This window comes from Oryza brachyantha, chromosome 8, assembly GCF_000231095.2.
Source record: "Oryza brachyantha chromosome 8, ObraRS2, whole genome shotgun sequence".
Taxonomy (NCBI): domain Eukaryota; kingdom Viridiplantae; phylum Streptophyta; class Magnoliopsida; order Poales; family Poaceae; genus Oryza; species Oryza brachyantha.
Genome location: NC_023170.2, coordinates 12,273,199 through 12,296,931, shown reverse-complemented (window position 1 = coordinate 12,296,931; position 23,733 = coordinate 12,273,199). Strand labels below are relative to the sequence as shown.

The 23,733-nt window shown below is 44.8% G+C and overlaps 3 protein-coding genes, 1 long non-coding RNA gene and 1 pseudogene across 4 annotated transcripts; 2 read left to right on the top strand and 3 right to left on the bottom strand.

Annotated features, from left to right (window-relative positions):
* Nucleotides 1-43: 43 nt before the first annotated feature.
* Nucleotides 44-3,046, top strand: LOC102699427 (disease resistance protein RPM1-like). Its single transcript, XM_040527162.1, has one exon. The coding sequence runs from the start codon at nt 44-46 to the stop codon at nt 2,723-2,725; it is 2,682 nt and encodes an 893-aa protein (XP_040383096.1). The 3' UTR covers nt 2,726-3,046.
* Nucleotides 3,047-4,660: 1,614 nt separating this feature from the next.
* On the bottom strand, nt 4,661-7,894 carry LOC102708916. The gene is made up of 7 exons (XM_006659347.3): nt 7,529-7,894; nt 6,750-6,890; nt 6,282-6,647; nt 5,908-6,150; nt 5,732-5,824; nt 5,298-5,498; nt 4,661-5,137 (listed from the first exon to the last, which is right to left on the bottom strand). Exons 1-7 carry the CDS (start codon nt 7,892-7,894, stop codon nt 4,925-4,927), a joined length of 1,623 nt encoding a protein of 540 aa, XP_006659410.3. The 3' UTR covers nt 4,661-4,924.
* A 988-nt stretch (nt 7,895-8,882) lies between these two features.
* Nucleotides 8,883-10,358, top strand: LOC121055196. The gene is made up of 3 exons (XR_005812371.1): nt 8,883-9,177; nt 9,615-9,702; nt 9,825-10,358. It is a non-coding gene; the product is annotated as an uncharacterized LOC121055196 (long non-coding RNA).
* A 2,105-nt stretch (nt 10,359-12,463) lies between these two features.
* Nucleotides 12,464-17,185, bottom strand: LOC121055205 (annotated as a pseudogene).
* Nucleotides 17,186-20,247: 3,062 nt separating this feature from the next.
* LOC102708358 (disease resistance protein RPM1-like) lies at nt 20,248-23,733 on the bottom strand. The gene has a single exon (XM_006659345.3). The coding sequence runs from the start codon at nt 23,447-23,449 to the stop codon at nt 20,726-20,728; it is 2,724 nt and encodes a 907-aa protein (XP_006659408.1). The 5' UTR covers nt 23,450-23,733; the 3' UTR covers nt 20,248-20,725.

Sequence of the window (23,733 nt, the reverse complement as noted above, 5' to 3'; positions counted from 1 at the left end):
ACCGGCGTGCTGTGCAGGTGGGGGGAAAGGAGGAGGAGGAAGCATGGCGGAGCTGGCCGTGCAGCAGCCCCACAAGAAGAAGAGGCTGATCGCCTTGCTCGCCAACGAGCAGGACATCCTCCGCCGCATGTCATGGAAGAGCATGGACAGTGCCTTGGAGCCGCTCAAGTCGATGAGCACGGTGCTGAGCGACGACCCGGACATGGCGAACGCCAAGACGTGGGCGCAGCAGGTGGCAGAGATCAGGCACGACGTGGAGGACATGTTTGACAGGTCCAGTTCCGGCGGCGGCTCGCCGATAAGGCTCTTCTTGGATCGCCGCCGGATGGTCAAGCGCCTCAACTCGCGCATCGACGCCATCAAGCTGCGGCTATCGCTGCTTGCCAACCTGGACGACAGGGAGTCGCCGGCGAACGCGACGAGGTACAGGATGGACGACCGGCAGCTGGATCCTCTCTCCGTCGAGGAGGTGGAGGCGCTGGGCATCGAACGGCGACGGGCGGAGATTTCCAAGTGGCTGCTGGGCGTGGGCGGAGCCCCTGGCGAGGGGAAGCTCAAGGTCATGTCCGTCGTCGGCGAGGCCGGCGTCGGAAAGACCACCCTCGTGCGGAGCGTGTACAACGAGCCCCAGGTGAGAGGCCGGTTCCGCTGCCACGCCTGGGTGACCGTCGGCGCGACCGCCACGGCGGCCGACCTCCTCCGCAGGATCATGCTGCAGGTCTTCCTGGAGAGCCCGGAGGCGATGCCGGCCAACGTGGACTCCATGGACGAGATGCAGCTGGCCGACACGGTGGGGCGCTACCTCGGCGACAAGGCGTACCTCGTCGTCCTCGACGACGTGTGGAGCTCCGAGGTGTGGGACTACCTGGGCGTCGCGTTGCCGGACAGCGGCATGGGCAGCCGGATCATCGTGTCCACAAGGGTCATCGACATAGGCCGGCAGTGCCGGTGGGCGTCAAGAGTGGAGACGCTCGTCCACACCCCGCTCGACAAGGGCAGCTCGCTGCAGCTCTTCCTCCGCAAGGCGTCCCGGTGGGTCGGGTGCACCCCGGACCCAGAGCTGAAGGAGATCGCCGCAGAGATCGTCCGGGAGTGCCGCGGCCTGCCCCTCCTGCTCGTCGCCATGGGTGGGCTCATGTCAACCAGGCCGCAGACCGCGGAGGCCTGGCAGGACGTGCTCGACAAGCTCCGGCGGACAAGGGACCTCGAGCTGGCGCTCCCCGCCGTCCTGTGGTTGGCCTACAACGACTTGCCGAGCCGCCTCAAGGCGTGCTTCCTCTACTTTATCCTCTTCCCGAGGACGTACTGCGCCAAGCGCACGGCGCTGGTCCGGCTGTGGGTGGCGGAGGGCTTCGTCCAGAAGGAGTACGGCCGGACGCTGGAGGACACCGCGGAGGCGTACCTCCACGAGCTGATCCGCCGGAACCTGGTCCAGGTGACGGACTACTACGACTACGGCAAGGTGCGGAGCTGTGGCGTCCACGACATGCTCCGCGAGATCATCATCCACAAGTGCGAGGAGGACAACTTCGGCGCCTCCGTCACCAGGGACGCCGGCAAGGTGCGCGCCGACGTCCGCCGCCTCTCCACCGTCGACACCAAGAGAGACGACTTCCTCCGCGACGTCAGCGCCGGCCACGTCCGTACGCTCTTCATGCTGGGCGCGAGCGCCGCCAGCACGTCGTCCCTGCTCGCCATCATCCCCGAGTACAAGCTGCTGAGGGTGCTCGACCTCGAGGGCGCGCCGGTCGACCGGCTGCCGGAGGAGCTCCCCGACGGCTCCTGCCTCCGGTACCTCAGCCTGAGGAACACCAGGATCAGCAAGCTGCCCAAGTCGCTCAGGAAGCTCACCCACCTGCAAACCCTCGACCTCAAGGGCACCTACGTCTCGCACCTCCCCGCCGGGATCACCAGGATGGACAGCATCCGCCACCTCCTCGCCTACCGCTACTACTCCGGCCAGCACCCGCCCTACTACTACGCGCTCGGCGTCACGCTGCCGCGGGGGATCGGCCAGCTGAGGGATCTCCAGAAGCTGACCTACGTCGAGGCCACACGAGACAAGGGCACGCTGGTCGAGCTCGCCCGGCTGACGCAGCTCAAGCGGCTGGGCATCGTCAAGCTGAGGTCCGGCGACGGCGGGACCCTCTGCGCCTCCGTCGCCAAGATGACGGAGCTCCTCTCCCTCTCGGCCTCGTCCTCCGACATCACCGAGCCCCTCAACCTCGCCTCGCTGGACCCGGCGCCCCGCAAGCTGGAGCGCCTCTACCTCCGAGGCCCGCTGCCGGAGCTGCCACGCTGGGTGCTCTCCCTCCGCAACCTCCAACGCATACGCCTCAGGTGGTCGAGCCTCAAAGGCGACGCCATCGTCCACCTCCAGTGCCTCCCCGTGATCGAGCTCGCCCTTATCCAGGCCTACGACGGCGTCACGCTCCACTTCACCGAGGGATTCTCGAACCTTCAGATACTAGAGATCGACCACCTCACCAACCTCGAGCTCATCCGCGTGGAGGGATCGGCCATGCCCATGATCCACAAGATGTCCCTCAGGTCCTGCCGGAGCCTCACCACCGTTCCAGAAGGCATCCAACGGCTCAAGCATCTCAAGGAGATCCACTTGTTCGCCATGCCCGACGCCATGGTGGCCAGCTTGAAGGAGGGAGGCATGGCCAGCCACGTACCGGTCATTCGGGTCTACAATCAGCATCGGGACATTTCCCAGTAAAAATCACGTCCCTCTTGAGCTCTAGCTCCTCCACCTCGTCAACCTCCGCCTACGCACAACCTTATTATTACTTCATCTTTTAATGAACATAATAATCAACCTATAGGATTTAGATATCATCCTTTTGCTTTTTTTTTTTTGTAAATGGTTGCGTTGTCTGCTCATGTATATACAAGCATGCATGTAGCTTGTTAATATCTTGTGTATGGCGAATGTAATTTGTAAATAACTTTATTGTATTGTATTGTATTATTAAAATTTTATTGTAACAACAAGGTAAAAAAGAAGAATCAACTTTGCTCTTAAGGCCTAAGAGCAGGTGCGGAGCTACAGTATATTCGTTGGGGTCAGCCGACCTTGATGACCTCTGACAAAATTCATTATTATATTGTTTAGGCAGCTAAGATGATACTAAAAATTAAGTAACATTAGTGTGTTCTGACCCCGGTGACTCCGACGAACTGATTTTCTAGCTCCGCCCCTACCTAAGAGCACGTAAAAACTATAAGAATGTTACATGAGTTGCCACCACAGATTTATGGTGACTTGGAGGAGAGAGATTGAAGAAAAGGGAGAAGAGGACTGTGTGGGTTGCATATTTGCAACTAACTATAACACTAAGGCCGCGTTCGTGGGTGGGCACAAGTTAACTAACCTCCCTCGTTTTTCGCATGCACGCTTTCCAAACTGCTAGACGGTGTATTTTTTGTAAAAATTTACTATAGGAAAATTATTTTAGAAAATCATATTAATCTATTTTATATTTTTTAATAATTAATAATTAATTAATCATGTACTAATCTATTACTATGTTTTCCGCACCGGATAAGTTAACTTATCAGCTCTCTAGCCGAACGCGGCCTAACTACTAGGAGCTTTGTGAAAGAATGAGGTGGACCAAGATATTAATGTTTTAAATGTATTCATGCCTAACTATTATATGATAAGATATTAGATTGGTGGTAAATGATGTAAAAATTTAAAATCCAAAAACAGAATAAAGAAATGCACAAACAATCCTTTATATCCTATTGTTGTTTTACATTAAACTTTGAGCAACTGTATTTTCAGCTTTGAAAATTAAACCTGTATGATCTTATCCATTTAGTTTAATCAAGTTTTTGGTTTTTGATTCTACTCCTAAATTATCATGAGTGAACTTCTGGTTTGATATGTACAGAGAAAATTCCTTATGTGTCCATGGGTTTTTCTCAATCCTTCGTGCCCTTAAATTTTATCTCATCCCTTCACATTCTTGAGTTTCTGTTTGGTACTATGTATCTGATTCCATTAGTTGACCGTGTTTTTTTTCTAAAATAACTATATTGCCCCTCTTACAAGTACGTGCAACCTACTTCAAAAATATGAATACCAATGTGAAAAATGTTTTACAATATAATAAAATTGAACTCACAAAATTGTTTGATGCAAAATTTGAAAACAAAGTTTAAATTGTGAAGCAATTTTAAAAATAATTAAATCCAAACAAGATTTTCACTGAGAAATTGAATTCCAAAATTATCTTTTATTTGGTTTTAAATCGTGGTGAATATATTGTCCGACATTCATCAAATTTGGTTTGAAATTTATTTAAAATTTTAAAATTTAAGTTCTCAAATTTCTAGTCAAATAATTTTATCCACTTTATGCTTTATCAGTGAAATTATTATTCATATTTAGAATTATGTTTTCCTTAGTAAGCTAGAAAACAAGTATTGAAGAGGGGTAATATGGTCATTTTGATGAAAAAATTATTATAATCCATATTCATATTTGTCGACAGAGTATACTGAAGATTATACACTCCAAATTGTTTTTTTATTTGAAGTGGACGGAAACTATTCATGTCATTTTCATCCCTAGTTCCCTACCCCAAAACACACACCACATTCACCTGAGTGTTCAAGACTCGTGGCTTGACATATTAGTGGTAAATACTTTGCTTACTCAGATGTCAAGGTTATAGCTTAGGTGACAATTAACCGACATCCTGTTCATATTTCATCGAAGTCCATAGCACATACCTGTAGTTTACCACAGGAAAATCAGCATTCACATCAGCACTTCAGCAGTAGCATCTCTGAGCACGACAGATCAGTTTATTTACACTGACACTCTGGCCTAGATATTGTTCATCAGCTAGCACAGCACAGCTCCATCTGAAAATATTTCCTAAAAGGTCTGAACTGATATTTGCGGTCAGCATCCCAGCGGCCTCGTGTAGGTGGGCGGCGAGGAGGGGCAGTTCTCGTTCATGTTGGCGTAGGGCTCGATCGTGTTGTACTCCGGCAGATCCATCTTGTATTCACCGAGGATCTGGCAGAAGGGCAGCCTGTCTGCCTCGTGGTTGCACCAGCTTGGCAGCCTCGTATGGTTGTCCTCGAAGATCTTGAGCATGTACGCGTCTCGAATCTAATGCCACAACAAATGGCAGAACAGGTAACTCATGAGTCAGACAACCTTTTCAATTCTTTTCTTCAGAAAATTGCAGACACCATCTCATTAAGAAAGACTAAAGTTTTCAGGTTATGCATCGGAGGAAGAGCATGGAATGAGGTGGAAAAGAACTTACAGTGAATTCCGTGACCTGGATTGATTCTGTGAAAGGAGCAAAGACCCCGGCCTTCTTGTACATTGAGAGAATGAAGGCGACGCAGGTGGTTGATTTGCCGTCGCTGTATTCCCAGTCATCCTGCTCGGGTATGGTGAGCAACTGATTGAAAGACATGCCCCGTTTTCCTGTCTCAGTGATGATCCCATGAAGGTCCAATTTCTGCATGGAAACAGTAACTGTTATTTTTTAATGTAAGCAGACGTTCTGACAATTGAATACTTGAATAACTGCAAATTAGTAACAGGTAGAGAATGGAAGAAAAATTAACTGAACTACCAACTTCCAGTATGAAAATATGAATTGAAACAAACTGTAGTTTTTTATTAGCTCTGCATAAACTTGGATCAATAACAAGTGTAACAGACTAGTACAGTACAAGAATATATACATACCTCGGTCCCAAGTCGTTTATTAAGGGCTTCATTCCACATGTTAGAGGCATAAAGTGGTTGTAATCTGGTCCACATTGACATAACTGCCATTACCTGGAAACAGAATAATTTGGACTGAACAAAGAGACTTAAAGTCTGACATATCAACCAAAGTGCAAAAGACAATGGAGTAATACCAGGTTAGCATCCAGTGGTGGTGGAAAATTGTCTGACATCGTATCAATCCAACTAAATATCATATTATGATATCCATAGGGTTTGCCATACATGCTTCGGGCAAATTCCCATGCAGCACTTTCATTAAACCTAGCCCGCACATCAGGGTGCAATGGCAGAAATGCTACCTGAGGATTTGAGTCATCTTTAAGTGCCATTCCCCACCATTCATCCCATGGAACTATAGCAATGACCTCTTCACCCTATCATCATCAGCAGATATTAACCCCAAGATGCAACAGTTATTGGGATAGAAAAGAACTTATAAATTTTGTTTGCTACCCATGTAGGTTAGGAATTATGTTATCCACTGAAATAAGAAACACAAATCTACCTTTTTATTTTCATAGCCTGACTCTGCAACCCAGAGAGTGCCATTCTCATCTTTCAAACAAACAGCAGTGTGGCCAGCAAATGCACCAGTCACCCATTTCTCTAATGTCTGAAATCCACCCCATCGTCCTCGGATCTTTGAAAGAGCAAGAAAGTCACCAGAGTGTACGTCCTCTTTTCTAATGTTAGAAGACCAAGGCTGGGTACGTTTCTCAAACGAAGCTCCCATGTGCTTTTGAAGAAAGGCCAAGTTGGCATCCTGCCCCCATTTAGTGTTTGAGAACAGAGGTATGACATCAATCAGAGACAACAATGTCCCCAGCATTCCAGATGGCATGAGAAATATGGCAATGCCATGCTGCTTTACCTGACCACATATATGGAGTATTAATATCATTGTGAGAACAAAACCAAGAGCCAATTGCAAAATAAAAAACAAACAAGAAAATAACCTTCAGAAGGGACGTACATATTCCATTTCTCCTTCTTCCTCCCATGCCTTGATCTCAAAGGCGTGCTCCTGTGCTGTAAGATAGTAATCCCATCCTATCCTGTATGGCGTCGCAAACACATACAGGTCCATGCATGTCCAGCTCTGAGCTGAAGCAGTCTACATAACCCCACAAGAAACATTTGCTGCTAAGATGAAACTAGTTATCAAGGACTATGATTCATCACAAAGAATGCATTTTTCATACTAGTAGCGTTATTAACGCATGGCTTTTAAACAAATTGCAGAAATTTCTGGCCAAGCCCAACACAAATGAGAACAAACCTAGGGATCATGCCCACTACAGGACAGATTTACTAGTCATATGAGTAATAATATACCCACCGGCAATTTGGCATTGTTGTCGCTTGCCACTAGGTAGGAGAATAGTTTTTATTGGTTGCTTGGAATGAATGATGAGGTGAGGTGAGTATTCTATTTTGCATTCAGAAAAATATGTTCTTCTGTCCCCATATAATAAGCTAGTTTTCCAGTAATTTTTGCTCTAGTCCCGGTCACATGCCATTTGGATTACACGGAGCCAAAAATGTAACTAATGTGCTTGATAACGAGTGAAAAATAATCCAGTCAAAATTAGGAGCTGTAAATACAGGTTAATCCAGAGACCATAATACTGTGAATTTAGGTAAAAATAGGTATTATCTCAGAGAAGAAAAAAAGATCAACTACTCTACAAGGTGAACAGCAGTGAGTGCGATAAGCTTGCGATTTTCGCGGGGGTTCATGCGGGGGCGCACCTTGAGGCGGAGGACGGCGCCGCCGAGGCCAGTGGAGGTGCCGTTGCGGCCGCCTGCGGTAGTGGAGGTAGGGGTGAGGCTGAGGACGGCCTCGTTCTCCGCAAAGCACGTGCCGCGCCAGGCGACCGCGGACCCCTCCGGCGCGACGTGGGCGACGAACCGCGGGAGGAGGTCGAGGGCGCTGTGGACGGCGCTGCTGCCGCCGCCGCTCATCACGGCCGCCGGCCACGACGCGAGCCCGCGCGGCAGCAGGTCCCTCGCCCGGAGCCCCTGCCCAGCCGCCCTCGCCGGCAGCGCGACGGGCACCACCACCACGAGGAGAAGGAGAGCGACAGGCAAGAACCGCGGCGGCGCAGGCGGCGGCATTGGGCGAGGCGAGGGTGCTGCCTGCGTGGTCGTTGCTGTCGGCGCCCGCCCCCGCGCTCGCGCCCGCCCGTGAGTCGAAGAGGGTGGTGGCTCCTCTGGCTGGCTGCGACCTGCGGTGTTTGGCTTTGCAGCGGGGTTTTTGTCTGGTTGCATGGGGTGGTGGGGCGGTGGGTGGTGGAAGAAGGGCGGGGCTGGGTGGCTCGGGAGGCCGCGGGGGCCGCGTCGCGTCGAGACGAACCCCGCGCGGGCAGCGCCACCCGCGAGCGAGCGCTTGCTTGTGCGGCAGGGCAGGCGAGGTGCAGCGGTCCCGCCGTGGGATCGAGGAGAAAATTTCATAACAGATAGTTTCACAAAAATATTATCGTACTTTAAGATGCCATAGCTAAGCGATGACAATACGTTGGAATGCCAATTTAGCGTATTATGAAATCTAAGAATTCTTTTTTTACTTGTTAGGTTTTTTTGGGACAAATTTCTCCATGACATCAATTGCAGAAAAGAAACAAGAGAACGAACAGAGAGACTCGACGGTAGCTAGGTTTTGAAGGAGAACAGATGCCGGCAGCCCCCACCCCACGCCTTCCCCGTCGGCGGCTGCCACGCCCATCGCCGCCGGCAGTCGCTCTCCCTCTCCACGCCTCCCCCGCCCGTCCGCCGCTGCCTCGTGTGCCCCTCTGCTACTGAAATTTTTTAGATGATGCAGTCTTCTGCTGGAATTTTTTAGGGGCTGTTTGGTTGCCTGTATTAGGTTTGGCTCGCATCTGTCATGTAGGGAGACGCATGTTTGGTAGACCAGATGAGAACGAGAGCTAGGCCCAACAGATGCAAAGCAGGTTCTGTGGCCAGGCTCTCCAGAAACGGTGGAATATCTGCTTGGCCTAGCCGAAGGAATGCATGCGGGCTGCACCCGCCTGTGCAGGCGCATACCCATGCGTGCAGGACTCGGTGACGCCTCCTCCACCTTCTCATTTTCCTCCCCACAGCCAAAAACTAGGGTTTGGGGAGCCCATTCACCGCCGGTCCGACGCCATTCCGCCGCCAGTGCCCGCGCCGGTCAACGTCCTCCCCTGCGCTCGTTCTCCACCCACTTTTGGTCGCCAGTCCGGTGGTCGCCATCCTCCTCCTCCGCCGTCCTTCGCCCCTATCGTCCTCAGCCGAGCTCGTGGTCGCCGTCCTCGTCCTCCGCCCAAATCCTCCTCCGCCAAGCTCCTCCTCCATGGTCGCCTCCTTCACCGGGGTCGTCAGCTGTCGGGCGGCCTCTGTCTCTCATAGCGAGCGTGGAGGTCAGGGGGTGTTTAGCCTTAAGTAAAACTTGCTCATCTGATTCAATTTGACGGTGGAACTAAAAGTTTGGATTATTTTTGTTCTTTTGTAAATTCAGTGCCCTGTCTTTGCATAAAAATGCTTACTGCTTTGGTTAAAAGATTTGAGTTTTGAGGCTCAAAAGATAGCACAATCTCAGTGGTTCTCATGATTAATTTATTCAAACGAACAGAGCAGGGATCTGGAGTGGCTGCGAGGGGACGAGTTTAGGCGAGTGTGAGTGGTTCATTTGAGATAGATCGCACTGGTGGAGATGACAATGTGTTAGCTTTGCCGCATGTGCCATTCTGATGTTGTTTTTTAGGCTCTATTAAGTGAGCTTTGTAGTTGTTAACTACTTGTATTCACTTCGACAGTTCGATGGTGTTTGATTTATAGCTTGGAGTAACTTTTACAGATAGTGGAGGAGAGCAACGTCGATTTGCTGAAGATTCTGAAGAGTGCAAACACCATATTGTAGTGAACATGGTCATATGTTGGCTAAGGTGAAAATGGATGCCATACTATTCAGATTATGCTTATTTGATTTCAGCCTTGTTTTATTATTTGAGATATGATCCCAGCCTTGTTTTATTCTTCTAACCATTTACTGCCCTCCTTATGGCAGCTCCCAGTATGATCAGATGAACTGATGATGATGCTTCATTTTGACCCCTCATCTATGCTTTGTTGCGCAATCTGACATGGTTTCTGCTATTTGAAAGTCTCAAAGAAACTGCTGTTTTCTTGATGTTCCTTGGTTTCTTGAGCTCCCAGTTGGTGTTGTGAAGAATAAAAGACGTACAGGAAGTTCCTGGAGCAACACCCCTGATATGATCTAACTATCATGGAGAGGTGGTAGTGGGAGTGCGGGACACAATATTAGATAGTCTTATAGCACTACTGGTTATTGGTTAAGGTGGTAGTGACACCAAATTGTTTTTTTAGGAATACATGTCTAAACTTCATGGGTAGCAGTGGACACCAGGAATTTTTTTTTTTAAGAAACATGGCCACACGCTGGCTAAGATGGTAATGGATGCCATACTTTTTGGACTATGCGTATTTGAACCAATGGTGGTTAATGACGTTGCTTGCATTTACTACTGTTGTTTTACTGGTGGTTAATGATATCACTTGTATTTATTTCCGTTATATGATTTTGCACTCATCCTTCAACGTGCAAAAATAGTGGTTCATCTTTGATTAATAAATTAGTGCTGCTTGTTGTGAAACAACACGTAATTAGTTCATCCAGATGTCACACAAGTCACAATCAGATTTAATTCAAGCCAAAATCTGTGTCAGGCTGTGTCAAGCCAGAATCAAATTTAATTCATGCACGTTCTCACGTTGCTGATGAACGTTCATAAAAAAAACAATTTCAATTTAGATATGTACACATGATTTTTATTGTACTGCATAGGATAAATCTCAATATGTAAGAAAAGATATTTATACTCAGAAACATGTCTAATCCAACTAAATAGCATCTCCTCCATGCAACCTTTTACTGCAGGCAACCAAACACCATCTAACCATATCCGAGCTAATTCAATACAGACAACCAAACAAGTGCATCTATATGTTCAGAAACAGGCCAAACTCAGTCTGGATTACAGAGATGGGCCAGACTAAATGGTTCAAGCAACCAAATACACCCTTAGCTGATGCAGTATGCTGTTGGAATTTGTTAGATATGCATGCTGAAGCTGGCGTTTTTTGAATGATGCGGGGTGCTGCTGCCATTTTTTTTGGATGATGCGCACTGCTGCTGCCAATTTTTTATGATGCAGGCTGCTATTTTTTAGCTGATTTAGCCTGATGCTGAAATTTGTAGATAATGCAGGCTTCGGCTGCCATTTCTTGGATGATGCAGCCGACCATTTTTTAGCTGATTCAGGCTCTTGGAATTTTGTTGATGTTGTAGGCAGCTGCTGCCATGTTATGGATGAAATCCGGACAGAAGCATACCTGACTTTTTTAGCATTTGGTGCATGGGGAGGGGCGCACGAGGCAGCGACGGGCGGGGGAGGCGCGGAGAGGGAGAGCGACCGCCGGCGACGATGGGCGTGGTGGCCGCCAGCGGGGAGGGCGCAGGGTGGGGGCTGTCGGCATCTGCTCTCCTTCAAAACCTAGCTTTTTTCGTCCAAACCGAGCCAGCCACTTTCGTGTCTCTCTGTTCTTTCTCTTTTTTCTCTCTTGCATATGTCAGGAGAAAATTTGTCCCAAAAACCTGATAAATAAAAAAAGAATTCTAAGATTTTATAATAGATTAAATTAGCATTCTAGCATGTTACCATCACTATGGCATTTTAAAGTAGTCTATCTAAACGATGGTATTTATGCGAAACAATCATTTACATGTGATAGATATGCATGACTATAAACTTTTGCTTTCTCTAGTTTTGACCAACTTTATGGTGTCTCCCTTGTACGTCTCGTTCCAACTATAAACACCGGTATCCAAACAAACAATGTACATATCTAATTTGATAATATAAAAGTCCTCTTGGCAAATGCAAGCAATCAAGAGACAGATATATGGACAAGACATATGTCAATGAAGTATTAAGGTACATATTTTAAGTGTGTGTATACAAGTATGTCAATCTTGTTTGTCTGCTATCCCTATGGATCTAGCGGGTGTACTCACACTACTTTATCAGAAACCTTTGCTCAAATTTGTTTATAGAGATGAAGAGCTTGGAGGTGTCGTTGATGCAAAAGCCACACATAGTCACCATATATGGGTCATCATACCCTCTAGTTTTTTTTAATCTTAAAACTGTTATGCATTATTAGAGATGCAGCGGGTCAGGTAAGGTGCTGGTAAAGGGTTTACCTGTCCACGTGCATACCGACGATCCTGACTTTTACCCGCTCGCGATTATACCCGCAGGTATATTTTTGTACCCACGCCCGCGTCCACCAGGTATCCATCGGGTCTCGGGTACCCACCGAGTCTCGATAAATATCAAATCATAGTGATCACAACAGCAAGAATAATTCAAATCTAGCACATATTTCTACCATCTATACCAACCAGGAATGATATATATACATATATATATATATATATAATCAACTAATTAAATCAAATAACGGTGTCACATCTCACATGCATATTATTGTTCACCATGTTTTTTCACCATGCACATACATATTATTGGAAGTCTAGAATTTTTGAGAGAGAACACAGTACAACGCAGACGCTCACAACGTACGCACACAAACCCTACCCCTATGAGCGTCTCCGAAGCCTGATCAGTGGAGACGACGTCTACCCTTGAAAGTACAAAGCCGTTAGAAAATCCTGTAATATGGTGCTACTAAAACCCTTGTAACCACTAAGCTACATGCCCTTTCGCAGAAGTCTAGAATTCAGAAGCCACAATAATATTATTATTATTCATAGTTCATACTAAAGCTGAACAACACATGCAGACTCAACATATGCTTTAAGATTTTCTATGTGACAGACTACTTTACATGTTTCATGAAAGTAAAATATTTATATTTCTATAGGACTGTGGGTACCTGTGGACAAAGACATGTACCACACCCGACCAACATATTTGTGGGTACCCGACCCACATGTACCCTTGGACGAGATTTCTTATCCATGCTTATGCCTATCGTGTACGAGACCCACAGGTCCAACACAATCCTATGCATTATCGAAAACGTGTCCTCAGCCTAAAGAGATTAGGCTTATTCATGTATCAATGTATATGTGTCTAGATTAATTAGCACATATATAAAACGTCTTATAATATAGGACGAAGAGAACCCATCACAAAACTGCTTCATATTAAAACCATCCATTTTGTTACGCTCTAAATTCTTACCCGAGTCAGCAGAAAACTGGCGGGCCCCGTGCGCGTGAGCGATCTGGGCCTTCAGCACGGCCATATTCTCCCGAGTTGTACCTTTCCGGATCGAGCCCATTTTGAGGCCCATTTACCAACACCGACCAAAAAGGCCTTCGATTGGAAGGAGACGACGAGGTAACAAAACAAAATGGGCTTGATGAGGCCCAACAAACAAGAGCCGGAAAACTTCCAGAGCTCCCTCCGCCCGCCGCCGCCGGCGGTGGCTGCCACCATTCCGGCTCTCCTCTCTCGGCCGCCTCATCCGGCCTCTCCCTGTATCCTCCCCCGATCAAAGAAACCCCTCTCACGCGCAGAGGTCGCCGCCGCGAAGCTTCGGCGCCGGAAAGCGGACGCGGTAAGTTCTTCTTCTCCGGCTTCTCCTGCAACGCAGTTCTTTTTCCCCGCGCTCGAAATGGCGGCGCTTCCAGGCCCCCGCATTTGTGGAGCACCTGTTTAGCCATGATGGTAAGGTCTGGGGGCGATTTTTGTAGTAGGATCGTGGTAGTTATCTGGTAGATTAGCTTTTAGGGCTTTGATTGTTCAGTAATTAACCCAGCATGGAGCATCACTGAGGACTGTGGATTCAATATAGGGTTGTGTAGTACTCTTGATTAAATCTCCTGTATCGTTGTGTTGTTTTAACCAGTCAGCTCACAGAGAGATTCGGGGCGCTGATGAGTTACCGTAAGTTGTTTTGGGGTCATACCCAGCTTGAACCAAGTAAAACTAGGTTGCACGAGTGCACGGCCTATCTTGCAGATGTTCCTAATGCAGATAAACTAACAAACGCACACACAGGTAGATAATGATAAAAGACTACCGAAACACCAAAACTTGGTGGACTCGATACCGACAGTATAACATATTTTTTCTTTTAGTTCCGAAGAATGTGCGTTCGGTGACCACAAATGACATCAGGTTCATAGATTGAAATTTTGACTAGGCTGTACCAAAGTTTTTAACAACTTACCGCACAAAAAAATATAACATGGAAAACATGGTCCTATACCACTAAATATCATGCCAATCACCATGATGTGGTAGCCGGTAGAAGTTGAAGAAATATGTTTTGCCTTTCCCTCCGCACACATGTCACACTATGCAATTTCCATGGTATGGTTTTGAGCTGGATTTTTAATTGCAGTGTAGTACTTCAGAAACAATCACGTTGGACATTTCTGTGATGGTCTCAGGCCCCACCTCTGTGAACCAAAAACAGAAAAGAGAAACACAAAAAGTTACAAGTCAAAATTGTGCCATACTTCATCGAATGCTTTAGTTCAATTTCATCTCACAATAAAGATTTGTTTTGTGGAAATCACCATGTTTGTAATCAATATGGGAGCACTGAAAGCTAGATTGTGTTTCAGTATTACCTCATCGCTGCTTCTATTGATCTGTGCGGAAACCCTTTACTGTAGTATAATATGTTTCTAATCTTCTGCACCCTTGCATGATCTTCGTTTCCATTTCTCAATCTCTCAAGAAATTTTTTTGGCATGTCAAAAAAGTGGAGCTCTTCGAGCCGGATCAACTGTTCAGTGCCCAATGGCACCATTTGAAGGCTCCTACAATTCCTTATGATCATTTTACGTAAGTTTACCATTGATCCATGTAGTGTTACATTGACTAAGCCGTTAAGATGATCCAGGTCCAATATCTTTAGATTTCTAAACCCATCAGTCTGGCACTCTATCCGGTCCACATTAAGTGCATTGATCAATGAAAGCTCAGCAAGCTGTGGCAGGCTTTGAAGTATATTTATTGAATCTTCATTCAAACTTGATCCACTTAACAGTAGTCTCACAAGGCAGTGAAGAGATGTAAACCATTGTGGTACCACCTGCAACTGCCCTCGCAAATATAAACGCTGAAGCTGAGGTGGCACAACTGGCAGATTGTGTATATCAAGGTATTCATCATCCATTGCAGTTATTGAAATGGAGGAAAGTTGGTCCATTCTTGCAATGGCCTCACATAGATCAGAGCCTTCTTCTCTTCTGAGGTTCAGAATTCCCAATCTCCTCAACTTCTTAAGATTGATAAGCTCCTTAACTATCTTGCTTTCTTGATCTGCCATTACAACCGAGAAAGTCCTCAACTCTTTCAATTGACCAATCCCTTTTGGCACTCTGACTCCAAATATAGCCTCTGGTTGTCGTTCAGGTTTTTTTGGTGCATCATATCGGTATGCCAAAAGGTGGTGGAGACTTAGGATCTTCAGGATTGTTTTAGGTAGTTCTGATACTAAAGTGCCTTTGAGATTTAAGGTCTCTAGGTTAGTTAGATTGCCCAAGGACATTGGCAGGTAATATATTTTGGTGTTGCGTAAATTAAGGTACCTTAGATGAGTTAGGTTGCCAATTTCTTTTGGAAACTCTTCTATTAGTGACCCTTCCATGCTCAGGACTTTCAGTGCTGTAGTGCTAGATAAGAGCTTTGGAGCATGTGGTATCTTGTTAGAAATAAACAGGGTCTGTAGCTTGGATATACTTACATTTTGTCTGAAATCATCATCCTCGATCTGAATTGACATGCGCCGAACCCTTTCTGGAGCTTGTTGGTTGCCACCAGAAGAACTTGTACAGAAGTCCTCATTCTCTGCCTTCTTCTGTATCACTTGATGCATCAAATCATGAACCTTATAATTTTTGGGTCTCCCATACTTATAACTGTCTTCCACCATTAGAATATGAAGATCAACAAGATCACTGAGATATTTCTCAGCTACTGCTTGCCGTGTCTGTCTTGGCTGACGTTTTATGAATCCTTCAGCAATCCATAACCTGACCAATGTATTGTGACTAACTGTTGAGCTCTTTGGAAACATGCTAAAATACAACAAACAATTTTTGTGGCCCATGTTATTTGGCAGCTCATTTATGCTTGTTTCTAATATTTCGGTGGCTGCTCCAAGGTCACCATGGCTTTCTAATTCGGAAATGATGCCGCTCCACTGACTATGGTCTTTTTTTGCCAGTAGTGCACTAAGGACATCGATTGCAAGAGGTAAGCCAGCACAGAGCTTGGAGATTCGTTCACGGTGTTGGCAAATCTCCTCTCTAGGGGAAAATCTTGAAGATCCAAAAGCTTTGTAGCAAAAGAGATTCCAATCATCTGGGGAAGTCAACTGTGTTACCGTAATGGTATGATCACAGGCTTCAATTACATCCTTGTTTCTCGATGTGACTATGACTCTTCCATAGTTTGGATGATTCTTGTCAGGGAGGGCAAGATCTAAAAGTAATTTGAGCTGCCCTCTTCTCGATATATCATCAAAAACAATAACATACCTTCTTTCTTCCTGCTTCAGGAACCGCTGTACCATACCACTGAGTTCATCTTCATCCATTATATTGATTGCATCGGGAAGCCTGACATTCGCCTCTTCATACAGTCTGCTAATTATTCCCAGCAAAAGTTGTTTTGGTGCACAAGACTCTTCCACTGTCATCCAAGCATGGCAGCTAAAATGCCCCTTTACTTTGTTGTCCTCATAAACATATCGAGCAAGTGAAGTCTTTCCTACGCCTGGCATCCCTACCAGTGCAACCACTTGTCTATGACTCTCCCCACCCAACACATACTGGAACAAAGATGTTTTTGGCTCTTCCATGCCCTCCCAATGACCCTCGGCATGTGCAACATGGCGATGTTGCAGCCTTCCTGCTTGTGCACTAGAAGGTACCATACCTTGGCCTACAAATGGTGTTAGTATCTCTTGGAGCCGCCTTACTTGGCTACGGAGCTTCACTATCCTCTCAGCAGTCTCACAAATAGAAGGCTTACCCACTATGTTATGGGTATATTTCCGGATGCATCTGAGTGGAACATGTTGGTGATTATACCTTGCAAATCTCTTGGCATCATCAATAACATCTCTAATACTTGCACATAAGTCTTCTGCTTGGCCTCTGGCTGCCTTTAGTGTGTGGATAGCGCTGCTGCTATCTGTGTCTTCAATCAGGCCTTCCAAGATATCCAATTCGTTCGCCATTTCTTCAGTACTGGTATGTTTTCCTTGCAGCAGCTCAACCCAGTACTGCACTTTGTCAAATGCAGGCTTCACAACAGTTGCTGCTGCACCTCTTCCCAGTGTAAGGCCTATCTCCATGCTGAATAAATTCTCGCAAGTCTGCACTTATGAGGAAATTGCAGCTCTCAAGTATGCTATTGCATTTAGCAGAACAATCTATATCTTCTGTATGTGATCAGTACGCCCAAAAGAAATGGATGCTTAATTAAAGTTGACTGAGTGATGAGTGGTTTGGTGCTTCAATTAAAGGGTGAGGTGATCAGTGGTAGCTAGTTTCTCTTTTCCGTTCTTTTTTATCATCTAATAAATATGTGATAAAAACTCCCAAGCAAACTTACATAATTGGACCATCCTTTTATATTCACGAAATAGTTGGCCTCCTAGCTGCTGAGTTTTCTTTAGTTACAACTCCTGTTGTCATCTGTCAGAATGCTATTTAAAAAACTGTTACATTCACCAAGTTGGCCATGATTATTCTTTGATGAGTACATGTCAGCTGACAATTATTCTAGCTGTCTCTGTTAACAAAGCCTTTTTTTACTTTCGTCTCTTATGTGCCATCAGTTTTTGTTCACTTCATTTTCAACTATTTAGACAATTATGTTGTAAGAATTATATTTTACATGATTGGCATCTACTCACATATCTAATTTCTTCACCTAACTCACCATTTCCATATACTTGCCAAAGAAAAAAGATGTTTTGTATGAATACAAACTACAAAGCTCTTTATTTCTTGCTTCAAATAGCATGCGGAATTGCTTTAGTGATAGGCATTTGTGGACGACCTCCTAGATATATACCTTGTTGTATTTGAGCTTTTTAATATCTTTTCTGTGCAAATTAACAGGATTTAGCAGCCTCAAAATTGAAGGTAGTAATTGGTTTTGTTATCTTCCAGAACAAAAGTTTTGTATGGTGGTATTTGACAGTTTGACACAATAGTCCGCTTCTATGAGCAACTTTCTTTAAATTTGATGCCATAGGTTACATAAAGAAATGATCATTTAAGCAGAAAAGACTTGTATAGAACTTTTCAGGATTTAACATAACAGTGTCAATACTAAAGAGGATTATCATCGATCTGACAGGATTGCCGTAATTAAAACTTAAAAGCAGGTTTTATACTTAAAACTTGGTTGAAACTCAGAGAAGACTATGTTGAAACTTGCTTGAAAGTTGAAACAATATGAAACTTGTTTTGATATTTGAGTGCAACCTTGCTTGATGCTCTGCCAGAAGCTGTCCCAAACGGTCCACAGCTTCTGAGAATCTGTAATTACAGATTCTGGAAAATAACTAAGAATCCAGAAGCTGGAGAAGCTGGATTTATGAGTTTTTTCAGATTCTCAGAAGCTGGCTACCAAGCAGCTGCTTTTCAGAATCTAAAGCTCCCCCAAGCAGGCCCTATATCCCCTTCCAAGTCTGGAACTACCAACTTTAAACTATGGCTTGTCAATGAGTATTGGTGGCTCCAATCTAGAGTCTTCCCAAAGAATCAAAACTACTGCTTAACTTGTTTGGACTGCTAATCTGTGTTTTTGTTATATCCATAATAATGACAGCAACATAATAAGTGATTTCTTTTCAGGTTAGGTATACACAAAGGTTGTTGACTTAAGAAATACTCTGAAGAAGCATAATATCCAGTATGAAATGGAGCTCAACCCGAGCAACTTCTTTTGCATAGTAAATGATTATGCTAGAAAGCAAGATGTTTTCCCACAAACAGCAGTGAACTTCAGATTGTATCATGAATTTCAAGTTTCCCATGTTTACTCAATAAATATGATTTCTATGAGAAAAACGTTATAGTCCTGACAAAAAAGAGCAGCTGTTGCTGATATGAAGAACAAAGGAGGTAGTCAACATTTGATGGCTAGTTCAAGCAGATACAGCTGCTCCCTTAGTTTTAACAAAACTAACTGGCCACTCTGTTCATTTTTATTTGATATTATTAACTTTTTTGAAGCCTTTGAGATGTAACCTTGAACATTTCTTTTATAATTTACTTTATTATTCTAGTAAAATGAAAATAATGTGAAAATATTTCCAGTGACAAATCTACTCTATTTAGAACAGTTTTCTTATCCAGTCGGTTTTTAAAAACCATTGATGGTCACACTCTATTTAGGATGCCATGTATTCTGGAACACCAAATAAGAAAGAATGGAGGGAATATTGCATTATGGTCTATATATTGGAAGCAATCATTAACATATTCATGAAGGTACAAGTGAGAAGCATCATCATGCCATAAATTATCACTATCTGGTGAAAGTTTCTAGCACAATTTTAAATGTCATGTTGATGATTCTTGGTAATGTCTAATAGCTAAACTTCCTGTTTCAGACTTGTTTGAATTTCCCATCTTCTGTCCCCCACCCCCTCGAGCTCTCATCTTTTATTTTATTCCCCATATTGGTTGTTAGTTCTACCTGCAACGATACTCAAATATTCTTTGGACACAGATATTTAAACTGGTCATCATTGTTTTCTGTATTGATAAATTGATCAGCAGTTACATAGTTGTTTTATTTTGACCGTTCATATTCATGGAAGCAGATTTATGGTAAATTTGTAGGCACTGATAGTGTCAACTATATCTTGCAGGAATAAGTTTTTAGAACTCAATTAGGGAGATGAGTAAAAAAGTAGTCCAATCTATTAAATTGCTGCTGAATTTAAAATCTTATTGTGCTAATTACTATCTTATGCAGATACACTATTATTTAATCAGGTTCCATTGTGATCTCTACAAAGAGGTACAGTCTGCCAGACATAAGTTTATCTTTCATCAATGATGTTTCCACGGAGCAATTGAAGTAAGCACTCACAGCACAGCTGTAATTTCATAACTTTGCTTTATTTCAGTAGAAGTGTTCAACAGCCTTGTCTTTGTGTATCAGTCATGTTATAGGAACATACTCTGACTAATTTTCACATGGTACAGAACTACAGATTCATGACTACTATATATATTTACTAATGCATACGTAATTTTATACTACCTTCGTTTCACAATGTAAGACTTTCTAGCATTACTTAGATTTATATGGATACTGATGAGTCTAGACATATATACAAATAATATACATTGATCAATTGATTAATATAATCATAGCTAAAAAGTCTTACAATACAAAATGGATGGAGTAGCTAGTTATGAATTGAGTCAATTGACTGACTCACATTTGTCAGACAGTGCACTAACTTCTAACTTCAGACAGTATGCAAAATAGAACAAGCGCTTGGCTACTTTGCTGATAATTAGCTGCCACTTTTTTTTGGCATGTTACCACAGCCTTTTTAATTTGGGTGTGCTGTACTTAATTGAGAAGAATGTTTTATCTTGGCAATTTTGGAATAATCTTCCCAATCAATACAAAAACCAGCATGTTCTATAGCAAGCCACATGCTAGATGAGCAACAGTATCTCTGCATATTTCTTCCAAAAAACAATCACCGTAAAGCTTTTCTGTCCCTCTGGAAGATGATGGCTCTGTTCTTCTTAAAATATCCACACATCTCTGAGATGCATGTACACAGATTAGACATGACAAAATATGTGTGTGGATCAAAAGTATGCACCAAGCCATAATATTGTAACTTCAACCTTCAAAGATTTGTCAAAGAAATGTCGCGATGTTCATTAAAGTGGCGAATAACTGGAATGTGTTCAACTCTCCAATGATTAACACCTCCCTTCATCAAGCTGTCCACAAAGGTCCTGGGCATGGCAAATAAGTAAAGCTCTTTCAGATTCTCTAACCCTTCTATACCATCAGGTATGGTAAGCAATTTGTCGCATGACCTGATGGATATCTTCTGAAGGCCAGGCATTGATTTCTCAATGTTGATATGCTCAAGGTTAGTCAAATGGTCCAACTCTAGTATCTCAAGCTTGGCAAATCCTTGGGTGAATTCTAGCTTTGCCCCATCATAAGCTTGAATGAGTGCAAGTTCAACAAGAGGGAGACCTTGGAGCTCTTTAAGTGACTCCTCATTCAGACGCGACCACCTAAGCCGTATCCTTACAAGATTCTTCAGGGAGTGTAGCCAAGAAGGTATTCCTGGCAAAGGCCCCCTCAAATAGAGGCGCTTGAGACACCGAGGAGCAGGATTCAGGGATCGAAGATCAAGAATTTCATCATCAAGCGATGATGCTGAAAGGGAAAGAAGTTCTGTCATCTTGGCAACTGATGAGCAGAGATGCATGCAATCATTTTCTCGCAGCTTGACAATACCCAACCTTCTCAGCTGTGTCAAGCTACCTAGCTCCTTAATGGTTCCATTTCCTTGGTTGGCTTCAACATAAGTCAGTTTTTGCAGCTCTTTTAAATTCCCTATTCCCTGGGGAAGTATGACTCCAAGAGTATAGTAATATGGTGGATGCCGGCCAGAGTAATAGCGGTAAGCAAGTAGGTGCCGAAGGCTTTCAAGCTTGGTGATTCCTGAAGGTAGCTGAGAGACATATGTACCTTTCAGGTCCAATGTCTGTAGGTTCATCATCTTCTTCAAGGACTTTGGAAGCTTGTCAATCCTTGTATTCCTCAGACTCATATACCGTAGGTAGAAAAGATCAGGCAGTTCATCTGGTAAGCTCTCGACTGGTGCACCCTCCAAATCCAGGATCCTCAACAACCGAAATCCAACTAGAAAAGCATGCAGTGATCTGGTGCTTATTGAGCTAGCACCGAAGACAAACAAAGTGCGGAGGTTGGTGCAGCTGTTATCTTCTAGGAAATCATCATTCGTATTGATGATGGACAGACGTCGCACATTTCCTCTGACCTTATTAACACCCCGGGTCACAGGAATGCCAAAATTGTCCTCGGAAGACTTTAAGATGATGATCTCTCGCAGCATGTCATGGACACTGCAGCTCTTCACCCTCCCATAATCATAAAAATCCGTCACTTGAACCATGCTCCTGTCTATGAGCTCTGTCAGGTAACGGCCCGCAGTGTCCTCAAGTGTTCCTTCCTGATCATTCTTGATGAACCCTTCAGCCATCCATAGCCGGATGAGCGTCATGCGTTTTATCGAGTATTTCCTTGGGATCATGATGAAGTACAAAAAGCAACATTTGAGGTGATGTGGTAAGTCACTGTAAGCAAACCACAGGATACTAGGGAGAGTGAACTCAGGGAGGTATTTCTTGTGCAGGTTGTCAAGAACATTCTTCCATACCTGGACTGTTCGTTCCTTCATTGACATTAGTCCACCAATGGTGACAACAAGCAGTGGAACACCATGGCACTCCCTGACAATCTTCCTTCCTGTATCCTTCAGTTCAGTTGGACACCTTGCCTGAATTGCTGGGAAAGCCTTGTTGCAGAAAAGCAACCAGGCATCATCTTCATTGAGTGGTTTCTGCTCAAAGATCTGAATATCAGAAGCTAAGCGACAGTCTCTCCCAATCTCTTGGGCTCGTGTGGACACTATGATGCGGCTCCCTTGGCCATTGTTGGGTAGAGCAAGTTTCAGGTAGTCCCACATGTCAGAATTCCATATGTCATCTAGGACAACCAAAAATTTTTTGTCAGCAAGATACCGTCCAATAACCTCAGCAATCTGAATCTCATCCATGAAGTCAAGGCTTGTTGGTATTTCCTCCAACTTCTCAACAAATATTTGCACCATGATACTCTTCAGTAGATCCACCATCGAGATTGGGGCACCAATTGTGACCCATGCATGGCATCGGAATCTCCCTTGCACTTTTTTGTCGTTGTAAACACTCCTTGCAAGAGTTGTCTTGCCAACACCAGCACCTCCAATTATGGAGATCACCCTCAGCTGCTTTTCTTCGTCCAGCAACAGCTGAGTTACCTTTGCCTTTGGAAAATCAATGCCTATCACCTTAGCCTCATCTAGAGAGAGCATGTCAAGCTGCCGGTCATCCAACTGGTACCGTGTTGGATTCGCTGGTGCCTCCTTGTCATCAAAATTTGTCAGCAGTGACAACCTCAACTTGATGGTGTCTATGCGAGCACTGAGAGATTGGACTTGCTTGTAGATTCTCTGCCGGGCAACAAAGTTGATTGGCTGAGCGATGCATGATAGGATGTTGGATCCTTTCGAGTTGCAGGTCTTCGAGGGGGACTTCTCAAGGATGTCTTCAATGTCGTGGTTGATCTGCCTTGCCTGCTGCAACCATATCTTGGCTGTCTTTGGCATGCTCTCAATCTCAGGGCCTCGCAGGTCAGCGCTGGTGGAATCAGTAAGCTCTTTCACCTTATCGATGTTCTCCCACAGGATCCTCCAGAGGATGTCCTGCTCCTTCTGGAGCACTTCTATGATCTTCTTCTGAGGTGAGGGAGCAGCAGGGGCAGCCATGTCTCTGCACTACTCTAGTTCTTTTTCTCAAGACAAGGAATTGGGAAGAACTCTCAGAAATTGCTCTTGCTACCTTCAGTGATTTGGTGTGTAAGGAGTTCTCTAAGAAGTTGGAGGTGGTAGTTCATACGCTTAGTATGCTTTGAAGTGAGAATCAAAGGGTGCAAGCCAAGGTCATTACCAACATCAGCGATGCTAGGGGACCTGGTGTGCAAGGAAGAGAGGAAGAAGCCAGCTGTTAGCTTGGAGTAAAATGTTGGGAGCTATGGTCTTGGCAGCTAGCT

Coding starts and splice junctions, on each gene's coding strand:
- LOC102699427 (XM_040527162.1), top strand. CDS start 44: ATGGCGGAGCTGGCCGTGCAGCAGCCCCACAAGAAGAAGAGGCTGATC.
- LOC102708916 (XM_006659347.3), bottom strand. CDS start 7,894: ATGCCGCCGCCTGCGCCGCCGCGGTTCTTGCCTGTCGCTCTCCTTCTC. Junction 6,891..7,528: donor GCGCCGTCCTCCGCCTCAAG/GTGCGCCCCCGC, acceptor GGGGTTATGTAG/ACTGCTTCAGCTCAGAGCTG. Junction 5,825..5,907: donor CACCACTGGATGCTAACCTG/GTATTACTCCAT, acceptor TTCTGTTTCCAG/GTAATGGCAGTTATGTCAAT.
- LOC102708358 (XM_006659345.3), bottom strand. CDS start 23,449: ATGGCTGCCCCTGCTGCTCCCTCACCTCAGAAGAAGATCATAGAAGTG.